At 41.0% G+C, this 14,039-nt stretch overlaps 1 protein-coding gene across 1 annotated transcript in view; it reads left to right on the top strand.

Annotated features, from left to right (window-relative positions):
- Window positions 1–14,039, top strand: part of LNPK (lunapark, ER junction formation factor) — a 587,422-nt gene that overhangs the window by 296,999 nt on the left and 276,384 nt on the right. The window contains exons 7-8 of the mRNA XM_053698475.1: window positions 10,851–10,934; window positions 11,023–11,074. Coding sequence (XP_053554450.1) covers window positions 10,851–10,934; window positions 11,023–11,074 — 136 coding nt within the window. The remainder of the gene's footprint in view (window positions 1–10,850; window positions 10,935–11,022; window positions 11,075–14,039) is intronic.

The raw sequence follows: 14,039 nt of genomic DNA, 5'->3' as shown, positions 1-14,039 counted from the left end.
TCTGACTCAGGGAAACCTGATTCTGATATTTCTACTTTTAAATTTAAGCTTGAGAACCTCTGTGTTTTGCTTAGGGAGGTTTTAGCTGCTCTGAATGACTGTGACACAATTGCAGTGCCAGAGAAATTGTGTAGACTGGATAAATACTTTGCAGTGCCGGTGTGTACTGAGGTTTTTCCAATACCTAAAAGGTTTACAGAAATTATTAATAAAGAGTGGGATAGACCCGGTGTGCCGTTTCCCCCCCCCCTCCTATTTTTAGAAAAATGTTTCCCATAGACGCCATTACACGGGACTTATGGCAAACGGTCCCTAAGGTGGAGGGAGCAGTTTCTACTTTAGCAAAGCGTACTACTATCCCTGTCGAGGACAGTTGTGCTTTTTCAGATCCTATGGATAAAAAATTAGAGGGTTACTTTAAGAAAATGTTTATTCAACAAGGTTTTATCCTGCAGCCACTTGCATGCATTGTTCCTGTCACTGCTGCGGCGTTCTGGATTGAGGCTCTTGAAGAGGCTTTACAGACAACAACTCCATTGGAGGACATACTTAACAAGCTTAGAGCACTTAAGCTAGCTAATTCTTTTGTTTCTGATGCCATTGTTCATTTGACTAAACTAACGGCTAAGAATTCTGGATTTGCCATCCAGACGCGTAGGGCGATATGGCTCAACTCTTGGTCAGCTGATGTGACTTCAAATCTAAACTATTTAACATTCCCTTCAAGGGGCAGACCCTATTCAGGCCTGGTTTGAAGGAAATTATTGCTGACATTACTGGAGGTAAAGGTCATGCCCTTCCTCAGGACAGGTCCAAATCAAGGGCCAAACAGTCTAATTTTCGTGCCTTTCGAAACTTCAAGGCAAGTGCAGCATCAACTTCCTCTGCTACAAAACAAGAGGGAACTTTTGCTCGGTCCAAGACGGCCTGGAAACCTAACCAGTCCTGGAACAAAGGCAAGCAGGCCAAAAAGCCGGCTGCTGTCTCTAAGACAGCATGAAGGAATGGCCCCCTATCCGGTAACGGATCTAGTAGGGGGCAGACTTTCTCTCTTCGCCCAGGCGTGGGCAAGAGATGTTCAGGATCCCTGGGCGTTGGAGATTATATCTCAGGGGTATCTTCTGGACTTCAAGGCTTCTCCTCCATAAGGGAGATTTCACCTTTCATGATTATCTGTCAACCAGATAAAGAAAGAGGCGTTCTTACACTGTGTGCAAGACCTCCTAGTTATGGGAGTGATCCACCAGTTCCAAAGAAGGGACAGGGATTTTACTCAAATCTGTTTGTGGTTCCCAAAAAAGAGAGGGAACCTTCAGACCAATCTTGGATCTAAAGATCTTAAACAAATTCCTCAGAGTTCCATCATTCAAAATGGAAACTATTCGGACCATCCTACCTATGATCCATGAGGGTCAATATATGACTACGGTGGATCTAAAGGATGCTTACCTTCACATTCCGATGCACAAAGATCATCGGTTCCTAAGGTTTGCCTTTCTGGACAGGCATTACCAGTTTGTGGCTCTTCCCTTCGGGTTAGCTACAGCCCCAAGAATTTTTACAAAGGTTCTGGGGTCGCTTCTGGCGGTCCTAAGGCCGCGGGGCATAGCCGTGGCCCCTTATCTAGACGACATCCTGATACAGGCGTCAAATTTCCAAATTGCCAAGTCCCATACGGACATAGTTCTGGCATTTCTGAGGTCGCGCGGGTGGAAAGTGAACGAGGAAGAGTTCTCTGTCCCCACTCACAAGAGTCTCCTTCCTAGGGACTCTGATAGATTCTGTAGAAATGAAAATTTACCTGACGGAGTCCAGGTTATCAAAACTTCTAAATTCTTGCCGTGTTCTCCATTCTATTCCGCGCCCTTCGGTGGCTCAGTGCATGGAGGTAATTGGCTTAATGGTAGCGGCAATAGACATAGTTCCGTTTGCGCGCCTACATCTCAGACCGCTGCAACTATGCATGCTCAGTCAGTGGAATAGGGATTAAACAGATTTATCCCCTCTATGAAATCTGGATCAAGAGACTAGAGATTCTCTTCTCTGGTGGCTATCTCGGGTCCATCTGTCCAAAGGTATGACCTTTCGCAGGCCAGATTGGACAATTGTAACGACAGATGCCAGCCTTCTAAGTTGGGGTGCAGTCTGGAACTCCCTGAAGGGATCGTGGACTCAGGAGGAGAAACTCCTCCCAATAAATTTTCTGGAATTGAGGGCAATATTCAATGCTCTTCAGGCTTGGCCTTAGTTAACAACCTTGAGGTTCATCAGATTTCAGTCGGACAACATCACGACTGTGGCTTACACCAACCATCAAGGGGGGACAAGGAGTTCGTTAGCGATGTTAGAAGTCTCCAAAATAATTTGCTGGGCAGAGAAACACTCTTGCTACCTATCAGCGATCCATTTCCCAGGTGTAGAGAACTGGGAGGTGGAATTTCTAAGTCGTCAGACTTTTCATCCGGGGGAGTGGGAACTCCATCCGGAGGTGTTTGCTCAATTGATTCATCGTTGGGGCAAACCAGAACTGGATTTCATGGCGTCTCGCCAGAACGCCAAGCTTGCACCGTTTCCTCTGCTCCCTCGACTGATTGCCAAAATCAAGCAGGAGAGAGCATCAGTGATTTTGATGGCGCCTGCGTGGCCACGCAGGACCTGGTATGCAGACCTAGTGGACATGTCATCCTTTCCACCTTGGACTCTGCCTTTGAGACGAGACCTTCTACTTCAAGGTCCTTTCAATCATCCAAATCTAATTTCTCTGAGACTGACTGCATGGAGATTGAACGCTTGATTTTATCAAAGCGTGGCTTCTCCGAGTCAGTCATTGATACCTTAATACAGGCACAAAAGCCTGTTACCAGGAAAATCTACCATAAGATATGGCGTAAATATCTTTATTAGTGTGAATCCAAGAGTTACTCATGGAGTAAGATTAGGATTCCCAGGATATTATCTTTTCTCCAAGAGGGTTTGGAGAAAGGATTATCAGCTAGTTCCTTAAAAGGACAGATCTCTGCACTGTCTATTCTTTTGCACAAGCGTCTGGCGGATGTTCCAGACGTTCAGGCATTTTGTCAGGCGTTGGTTAGAATCAAGCCTGTGTTTAAACCTGTTGCTCCCCCATGGAGCTTAAATTTGGTTCTTAAAGTTCTTCATGGGGTTCAGTTTGAACCTCTTCATTCCATAGATATCAAGCTTTTACCTTGGAAAGTTCTTTTTTTGATGGCTATTTCCTCGGCTCGTAGAGTCTCCGAGTTATCTGCTTTACAATGTGATTCTCCTTATCTGATCTTCCATGCAGATAAGGCAGTTCTGCGTACAAAACCTGGGTTTTTGCCTAAGGTGGTATCTACTAAGAATATCAATCGAGATTGTTGTTCCATCATTGTGTCCTAATCCTTCTTCAAAGAAGGAACGTCTTTTACATAATCTGGACGTGGTACGTGCTTTAAAGTTTTACTTACAAGCTACTAAAGATTTTCATCAATCATCTGCTTTGTTTGTTGTTTACTCTGGACAGAGAAGAGGTCAGAAGGCTTCGGCAACCTCTATTTCTTTTTGGCTTCGAAGCATAATCCGCTTAGCCTATGAGACTGCTGGACAGCAGCCCCCTGAAAGGATTACAGCTCATTCTACTAGAGCTGTGGCTTCCACTTGGGCCTTTAAAAAAACAGATTTCTTTCATGTAATTAGCAAGAGTCCATGAGCTAGTGACGTATGGGATATACATTCCTACCAGGAGGGGCAAAGTTTCCCAAACCTCAAAATGCCTATAAATACACCCCTCACCACACCCACAATTCAGTTTTACAAACTTTGCCTCCTATGGAGGTGGTGAAGTAAGTTTGTGCTAGATTCTACGTTGATATGCGCTCCGCAGCAAGTTGGAGCCCGGTTTTCCTCTCAGCGTGCAGTGAATGTCAGAGGGATGTGAGGAGAGTATTGCCTATTTGAATGCAGTGATCTCCTTCTACGGGGTCTATTTCATAGGTTCTCTGTTATCGGTCGTAGAGATTCATCTTTTACCTCCCTTTTCAGATCGACGATATACTCTTATATATACCATTACCTCTGCTGATTTTCGTTTCAGTACTGGTTTGGCTTTCTACAAACGTGTAGATGAGTGTCCTGGGGTAAGTAAATCTTATTTTCTGTGACACTCTAAGCTATGGTTGGGCACTTTATTTATAAAGTTCTAAATATATGTATTCAAACATTTATTTGCCTTGACTCAGAATGTTCAACATTCCTTATTTCAGACAGTCAGTTTCATATTTGGGATAATGCGTTTGAATCAATCATTTTTTCTTACCTTAAAAATTTGACTTTTTTTCCCTGTGGGCTGTTAGGCTCGCGGGGGCTGAAAATGCTTCATTTTATTGCGTCATTTTGGCGCGGACTTTTTTGGCGCAAAAAATCTTTTCTGTTTCCGGCGTCATATGTGTCGCCGGAAGTTGCGTCATTTTTTGACGTCCTTTTGCGCCAAAGATGTCGGCGTTCCGGATGTGGCGTCATTTTTGGCGCCAAAAAAGCATTTAGGTGCCAAACAATGTGGGCGTATTATTTGGCGCCAAAAAATATGGGCATCGCTTTTGTCTCCACATTATTTCAGTCTGATTTTTTCTTTGCTTCTGGTTACTAGAAGCTTGTTTATTGGCATTTTTTCCCATTCCTGAAACTGTCATTTAAGGAATTTGATCAATTTTGCTTTATATGTTGTTTTTTCTCTTACATATTGCAAGATGTCTCACGTTGCATCTGAGTCAGAAGATACTTCAGGAAAATCGCTGTCTAGTGCTGGAACTACCAAAGCTAAGTGTATCTGCTGTAAACTTTTGGTAGCTATTCCTCCGGCTGTTGTTTGTATTAATTGTCATGACAAACTTGTTAAAGCAGATAATATTTCCTTTAGTAACGTACCATTGCCTGTTGCAGTTCCCTCAACATCTAAGGTGCAGAATGTTCCTGATAACATAAGAGATTTTGTTTCTGAATCCATCAAGAAGGCTATGTCTGTTATTTCTCCTTCTAGGAAACATAAAAAATCTTTTTAAACTTCTCTCTCTACAGATGAATTTTTAAATGAACATCATCATTCTGATTCTGATGACTCTTCTGGTTCAGAGGATTCTGTCTCAGAGATTGATGCTGATAAATCTTCATATTTATTTAAAATGGAATTTATTCGTTCTTTACTTAAAGAAGTACTAATTGCTTTAGAAATAGAGGATTCTGGTCCTCTTGATACTAATTCTAAACGTTTAGATAAGGTGTTTAAATCTCCTGTGGTTATTCCAGAAGTTTTTCCTGTTCCTAATGCTATTTCTGAAGTAATTTCCAGAGAATGGGATAAATTGGGTAATTCATTTACTCCTTCTAAACGTTTTAAGCAATTATATCCTGTGCCGTCTGACAGATTAGAATTTTGGGACAAAATCCCTAAAGTTGATGGGGCTATTTCTACCCTTGCTAAACGTACTACTATTCCTACGTCAGATGGTACTTCGTTTAAAGATCCTTTAGATAGGAAAATTGAATCCTTTCTAAGAAAAGCTTATCTGTGTTCAGGTAATCTTCTTAGACCTGCTATATCTTTGGCTGATGTTGCTGCAGCTTCAACTTTTTGGTTGGAGACTTTAGCACAACAAGTAACAGATCATGATTCTCATAATATTATTATTCTTCTTCAGCATGCTAATAATTTTATCTGTGATGCCATTTTTGATATTATCAGAGTTGATGTCAGGTTTATGTCTCTAGCTATTTTAGCTAGAAGAGCTTTATGGCTTAAAACTTGGAATGCTGATATGGCTTCTAAATCAACTCTACTTTCCATTTCTTTCCAGGGTAACAAATTATTTGGTTCTCAGTTGGATTCCATTATCTCAACTGTTACTGGTGGGAAAGGAACTTTTTTACCACAGGATAAAAAATCTAAGGGTAAAAACAGGGCTAATAATCGTTTTCGTTCCTTTCGTTTCAACAAAGAACAAAAGCCTGATCCTTCATCCTCAGGAGCAGTTTCAGTTTGGAAACCATCTCCAGTCTGGAATAAATCCAAGCCTTCTAGAAAGGCAAAGCCTGCTTCTAAGTCCACATGAAGGTGCGGCCCTCATTTCAGCTCAGCTGGTAGGGGGCAGGTTATGTTTTTTCAAAGAAATTTGGATCAATTCTGTTCACAATCTTTGGATTCAGAACATTGTTTCAGAAGGGTACAGAATTGGTTTCAAGATGAGACCTCCTGCAAAGAGATTTTTTCTTTCCCGTGTCCCAGTAAATCCAGTGAAAGCTCAAGCATTTCTGAATTGTGTTTCAGATCTAGAGTTGGCTGGAGTAATTATGCCAGTTCCAGTTCTGGAACAGGGGATGGGGTTTTATTCAAATCTCTTCATTGTACCAAAGAAGGAGAATTCCTTCAGACCAGTTCTGGATCTAAAAATATTGAATCGTTATGTAAGGATACCAACGTTCAAAATGGTAACTGTAAGGACTATCTTGCCTTTTGTTCAGCAAGGGCATTATATGTCCACAATAGATTTACAGGATGCTTATCTGCATATTCCGATTCATCCAGATCATTATCAGTTCCTGAGATTCTCTTTTCTGGACAAGCATTACCAGTTTGTGGCTCTGCCGTTTGGCCTAGCTACAGCTCCAAGAATTTTTACAAAAGTTCTCGGTGCCCTTCTGTCTGTAATCAGAGAACAGGGTATTGTGGTATTTCCTTATTTGGACGATATCTTGGTACTTGCTCAGTCTTTACATTTAGCAGAATCTCATACGAATCGACTTGTGTTGTTTCTTCAAGATCATGGTTGGAGGATCAATTTACCAAAAAGTTCATTGATTCCTCAGACAAGGGTAACTTTTCTGGGTTTCCAGATAGATTCAGTGTCCATGACTCTGTCTTTAACAGACAAGAGACGTCTAAAATTGATTTCAGCTTGTCGAAACCTTCAGTCACAATCATTCCCTTCGGTAGCCTTATGCATGGAAATTCTAGGTCTTATGACTGCTGCATCGGACGCGATCCCCTTTGCTCGTTTTCACATGCGACCTCTTCAGCTCTGTATGCTGAATCAATGGTGCAGGGATTACACAAAGATATCTCAATTAATATCTTTAAAACCGATTGTACGACACTCTCTAACGTGGTGGACAGATCACCATCGTTTAATTCAGGGGGCTTCTTTTGTGCTTCCGACCTGGACTGTAATTTCAACAGATGCAAGTCTCACAGGTTGGGGAGCTGTGTGGGGATCTCTGACGGCACAAGGAGTTTGGGAATCTCAGGAGGTGAGATTACCGATCAATATTTTGGAACTCCGTGCAATTTTCAGAGCTCTTCAGTCTTGGCCTCTTCTGAAGAGAGAATCGTTAATTTGTTTTCAGACAGACAATGTCACAACTGTGGCATACATCAATCATCAAGGAGGGACTCACAGTCCTCTGGCTATGAAAGAAGTATCTCGAATTCTGGTTTGGGCGGAATCCAGCTCCTGTCTAATCTCTGCGGTTCATATCCCAGGTATAGACAATTGGGAAGCGGATTATCTCAGTCGCCAAACGTTACATCCGGGCGAATGGTCTCTTCACCCAGAGGTATTTCTTCAGATTGTTCAAATGTGGGGACTTCCAGAAATAGATCTGATGGCCTCTCATCTAAACAAGAAACTTCCCAGGTATCTGTCCAGATCCAGGGATCCTCAAGCGGAAGCAGTGGATGCATTGTCACTTTCTTGAAAGTATCATCCTGCCTATATCTTTCCGCCTCTAGTTCTTCTTCCAAGAGTAATCTCCAAGATTCTGAAGGAATGCTCGTTTGCTCTGCTGGTAGCTCCGGCATGGCCTCACAGGTTTTGGTATGCGGATCTTGTACGGATGGCCTCTTGCCATCCGTGGACTCTTCCGCTACGACCAGACCTTCTGTCGCAAGGTCCTTTTTTTCCATCAGGATCTCAAATCCTTAAATTTAAAGGTATGGAGATTGAACGCTTGATTCTTAGTCAAAGAGGTTTCTCTGACTCTGTGATTAATACTATGTTACAGGCTCGTAAATCTGTATCCAGAGAGATATATTATAGAGTCTGGAAGACTTATATTTCTTGGTGTCTTTCTCATCATTTTTCTTGGCATTCTTTTAGAATTCCAAGAATTTTACAGTTTCTTCAGGATGGTTTAGATAAAGGTTTGTCCGCAAGTTCCTTGAAAGGACAAATCTCTGCTCTTTCTGTTCTTTTTCACAGAAAGATTGCTAATCTTCCTGATATTCATTGTTTTGTACAAGCTTTGGTTCGTATAAAACCTGTCATTAAGTCAATTTCTCCTCCTTGGAGTTTGAATTTGGTTCTAGGGGCTCTTCAAGCTCCTCCGTTTGAACCTATGCATTCATTGGACATTAAATTACTTTCTTGGAAAGTTTTGTTCCTTTTGGCAATCTCTTCTGCCAGAAGAGTTTCTGAATTATCTGCTCTTTCTTGTGAGTCTCCTTTTCTGATTTTTCTTCAGGATAAGGCAGTGTTGCGAACTTCTTTTGAATTTTTACCTAAAGTTGTGAATTCCAACAACATTAGTAGAGAAATTGTGGTTCCTTCATTATGTCCTAATCCTAAGAATTCTAAGGAGAAATCGTTACATTCTTTGGATGTTGTTAGAGCTTTGAAATATTATGTTGAAGCTTCTGAAAGACTTCTAGTTTATTTGTTATCTTTTCCGGTTCTAGAAAAGGCCAGAAAGCTTCTGCCATTTCTTTGGCATCTTGGTTGAAATCTTTAATTCATCTTGCCTATGTTGAGTCGGGTAAAACTCCGCCTCAAAGGATTACAGCTCATTCTACTAGGTCAGTTTCTACTTCCTGGGCGTTTAAGAATGAAGCTTCGATTGATCAGATTTGCAAAACAGCAACTTGGTCCTCTTTGCATACTTTTACTAAATACTACCATTTTGATGTATTTTCTTCTTCTGAAGCAGTTTTTGGTAGAAAAGTACTTCAGGCAGCGGTTTCAGTTTGAATCTTCTGCTTATGTTTTTCATTAAACTTTATTTTGGGTGTGGATTATTTTCAGCAGGAATTGGCTGTCTTTATTGTATCCCTCCCTCTCTAGTGACTCTTGCATGGAAAGATCCACATCTTGGGTAATCATTATCCCATACGTCACTAGCTCATGGACTCTTGCTAATTACATGAAAGAAAACATAATTTATGTAAGAACTTACCTTATAAATTCATTTCTTTCATATTAGCAAGAGTCCATGAGGCCCACCCTTTTTTGTGGTGGTTATGATTTTTGTATAAAGCACAATTATTCCAATTCCTTATTTGTATGCTTTCGCACTTTTTTATCACCCCACTTCTTGGCTATTCGTTAAACTGAATTGTGGGTGTGGTGAGGGGTGTATTTATAGGCATTTTGAGGTTTGGGAAACTTTGCCCCTCCTGGTAGGAATGTATATCCCATACGTCACTAGCTCATGGACTCTTGCTAATATGAAAGAAATGAATTTATCAGGTAAGTTCTTACATAAATTATGTTTTGCAAGGCGGCGACTTGGTCTTCGCTTCATACTTTTTCCAAATTCTACAAATTTTATACTTTTGCTTCTTTGGAAGCTATTTTTGGGAGAGAGGTTTTACAGGCAGTGGTACCTGCCTTGTCCTTCCCTTCATCCGTGTAGTTTAGCTTTGGTATTGGTATCCCACAAGTAATGGATGATCCGTGGACTGGATACACCTTACAAGAGAAAACACAATTTATGCTTACCTGATAAATTTATTTCTCTTGTGGTGTATCCAGTCCACGGCCCGCCCTGTCATTTTAAGGCAGGTAAAAATTTTAGATTAAACTACAGTCACCACTGCACCCTATGGTTTCTCCTTTCTCGGCTTGTTTCGGTCGAATGACTGGATATGGCAGTTAGGGGAGGAGCTATATAGCAGCTCTGCTGTGGGTGATCCTCTTGCAACTTCCTGTTGGGAAGGAGAATATCCCACAAGTAATGGATGATCCGTGGACTGGATACACCACAAGAGAAATAAATTTATCAGGTAAGCATAAATTGTGTTTTTTTCTGGGAAGCACAAGGGTCAGAAAGCTACGGCTACTTCTTTCTTTTTGGCTGAAGAGTGTTATTCGCTTGGCATATGAGACTGCTGGACAGCAGCCTCCTGAGAAAATCTTCTTCTTGGTTTCTTCTTCTTGGTCTTTCAAAAATGGAGCTTCTGTGGAACAGATTTGCAAGGCTGCTACTTGGTCATCTTTACACACTTTTTTCAAAATTTTACGAATTTGATACTTTTGCTTTGGCTGAGGCTTCATTTGGGAGAAATGTTCTTCAAGCAGTGGTGCCTTCTGTTAAGGTTTACTTTCTTGTCCCTCCCTTATCATCCGTGTTCTCTTGCTTGGGTATTGGCTCCCAACAGTAATAATGATCCGTTGACTCACTGTGTCATTAGAAATAAAATAAAATTTATGCTTACCTGATAAATGTATTTATTTCTTGACACAGTGAGTCCACGGCCTGCCCTGTATTTTTCAGACAGTTTATTTTTCTGTAAGCCTCAGGCACCTTTGCACCTTATATTACTTCCTTTCTCCTTTCCCTTTGGTCGAATGACTGGGGATTGTGGGTAGGGGAGAGTGGTATTTAACAGCCTTGCTGTGGTGCTCTTTGCCGTCTCCTGTTGTTGAGGAGTGATATTCCCAACAGTAAATATGATGATCCGTGGACTCACCGTGTCAAGAAAGAAATACATTTATCAGGTAAGCATACATTTTCTTTATTTTTCCTAATTGAATTAAAGTATATTGTCTTTTTACATTGTATGACTTGCTGGTTTTAAATTACAGCTTGAAGAGGTGATGGAGAAAGAAACGTACAAGGCTGCTAAGTTAATTCTAGAAAGATTTGATCCAGAATCAAAGAAGATAAAAGTAAGTTATATTTTTTTTCCCTGTCACAGTGAAAATCCTTTTGAATTCATTAATCAGATTTACAATTGTGCGGTTTATTTTTCCCTAGGAGCTTGAGACCCCATCCACTGGAACACCTGTCACACCAAGGCCTGGGCAAGGTATGGTGCATTAATAGTGCCATTTTAATTTCTGTAGCACTGAGCTCCACTCCCCCCCACCCCTTATAATTGTTTAGACACAGGCATTGTATTTCAGCTGAGTTCACAGCTTCTAGGCATGCTCCAGCAGATAATCCCTATGCATTTTTGCATTCTACCAATGTAACAGTAGATATAGATACAGCCATAGAAGAACATGTATTGGGGGTGGGGGGAGTTAGAGCTTTACAATTCGGAAACTTAAAATAAAGGGTTAATGGTGAGGCACTCCAGTATAAATTTGCAGGTAAAGAATTTAAAGTACATATTATATTTTGTCTCTATCCCAACTTGTTTTATGTCCCTTTTTAATTTTATTTTTTGATGCAACTGAACTTTTATATTTCTTTCATGTATTTGGCAAGAGTCCATGAGCTAGTGACGTATGGGATATACAATCCTACCAGGAGGGGCAAAGTTTCCCAAACCTCAAAATGCCTATAAATACACCTCCCACCACACCCACAAATCAGTTTTACAAACTTTGCCTCCCATGGAGGTGGTGAAGTAAGTTTGTGCTTGATTTTCTTCTATGATATGCGCTTCTCAGCATTTTGAAGCCTGAGTACAGTGAATGTCGGAGGGATGTGAAGAGAGTATTGCCTATTGATTTTATGGTTTTCCTCGCAGGAAATCTTTTCAAAGGTTCTCTGTTCTCGGTCATAGAGATTCATCTCCTACCTCCCTTTTCAGATGGACAATATACTCTCATATTCCATTACCTCTACTGTTACTGTTTCAGTACTGGATTGGCTATCTGCTATATGTGGATGGGTGTCTTTCAGTAAGTATGTTTTCATTACTTAAGACACTCTCAGCTATAGTTTGGCACTTTATAATAAAACAAAGTTCTAAATATATGTATTGTACTTATATTTGCCATGAGTCAGGTTTATGTATATTTCCTTTTGCAGACTATCCGTTTCAAAACTGGGCAAAACATTTTTAGGAAGTTATATTTTTCTTACCTGAGGTATAGTCTTTTTCTTTAAATTGACTGACTTTCATTTAATTTTCACGGGCAAAATTAGGCACGCGAGGTTGCAAAATGCTGATATTTATTGCGTCATTCTTGGCGCAAGTATTTTTTGGCGCAAAGGTACGTTCTGTGTCGCAAATTCGTAATTTCCGGCCTCTTAGTTGCTGCCAGGTTTCCTTGCACAAGGTTGTGTTTGCCATGACGCGAGTTGCGTCATTTCCAGATGTTGTTAGCGCCAAAAATTTCATTGTGCGTCATACTTGGCGCCAAATACTTTTAATGATTTAAACCCCACTTCCTATATGCCTCTTGCTTTTTTTTTTCTATGCTCAGAGGGCTATGCTGTTTGCATTTTTTTCCCATTCCTGAAACTGCCATATAAGGAAATCGATAATTTCTTTCATGTAATTAGCAAGAGTCCATGAGCTAGTGACGTATGGGATATACATTCCTACCAGGAGGGGCAAAGTTTCCCAAACCTTAAAATGCCTATAAATACACCCCTCACCACACCCACAATTCAGTTTTATAAACTTTGCCTCCCATGGAGGTGGTGATATAAGTTTGTGCTAGATTCTATGTTGATATGTGCTTCGCAGCAGGCTGAAGCCCGGTTTTCCTCTGAGAGTGCAGTGAATGTCAGAGGGATGTGAAGAGAGTATTGCCTATTTGAATACAATGGTCTTCCTCTAGGGGATCTATTTCATAAGTTCTCTGTTATCGGTCGTAGAGATTTCTTCTCCTACCTCCCTTTTCAGATCGACGATATACTCTTATATACCATTACCTCTACTGATTCTCGTTTCAGTACTGGTTTGGCTATCTACTATATGTAGATGAGTGTCTTGGGGTAAGTAAAATCTTTTTTCTCTTGTTAAGTGTATCCAGTCCACGGATCATCCATTACTTGTGGGATATTCCCCTTCCCAACAGGAAGTTGCAAGAGGATCACCCACAGCAGAGCTGCTATATAGCTCCTCCCCTCACTGCCATATCCAGTCATTCTCTTGCAACTCTCAACTAAGATGGAGGTCGTAAGAGGACTGTGGTGTTTTATACTTAGTTTATTTCTTCAATCAAAAGTTTATTTTTAAATGATACTGTTTATCTCAGGCAGTATTTAGAAGAAGAATCTGCCTGCGTTTTCTATGATCTTAGCAGAAGTAACTAAGATCCTTTGCTGTTCTCACATATTTTGAGGAGTGAGGTAACTTCAGAGGGGAAATAGCGTGCAGGTTTCCTGCAATAAGGTATGTGCAGTTAAAATATTTTTCTAGGGATGGGATTTGCTAGAAAATGCTGCTGATACCGAAGTAATGCAAGTAAAGCCTTAAATGCAGTGATAGTGACTGGTATCAGGCTTATTAATAGAGATACATACTCTTATAAAAGTGTATTTTAAAACGTTTGCTGGCATGTTTAATCGTTTTTTACATATGTTTAGTGATAAAACTTATTGGGGCCTAGTTTTTTCCACATGGCTGGCTTGAATTTTGCCTAGAAACAGTTCCCTGAGGCTTCCCACTGTTGTAATATGAGTGGGAGGGGCCTATTTTGGCGTTTTTTTTTGCACAGCAAAAATTAGACACAGACATCCAGCTTCTTCCTGCATGATCCAGGACTTCTCTGAAGGGCTCAAAAGGCTTCAAAAGTCGTATTGAGGGAGGTAAAAAGCCACAGAGCAGAGGGTTCTATCGAGGGGGAAGTTATGCCGACTAACTCTCCCCACGTGTCAGACCCTTTGCCTCCCGCTCAGGGAACGCACGCTAATATGGCGCCAATTACATCAGGGACGCCCATAGCGATTACCTTGCAGGACATGGCTGCAATCATGAATAATACCCTGTCAGAGGTATTATCTAGATTGCCTGAATTAAGAGGCAAGCACAATAGCTCTGGGGTTAGGAGAGATACAGAGCGCGCAAATGCTGTTAGAGCCATGTCTGA

The sequence above is a fragment of the Bombina bombina genome, chromosome 1, assembly GCF_027579735.1.
Source record: "Bombina bombina isolate aBomBom1 chromosome 1, aBomBom1.pri, whole genome shotgun sequence".
NCBI classification, from domain to species: Eukaryota; Metazoa; Chordata; class Amphibia; order Anura; family Bombinatoridae; genus Bombina; species Bombina bombina.
This window is presented reverse-complemented; position numbering and strand designations above follow the sequence as displayed.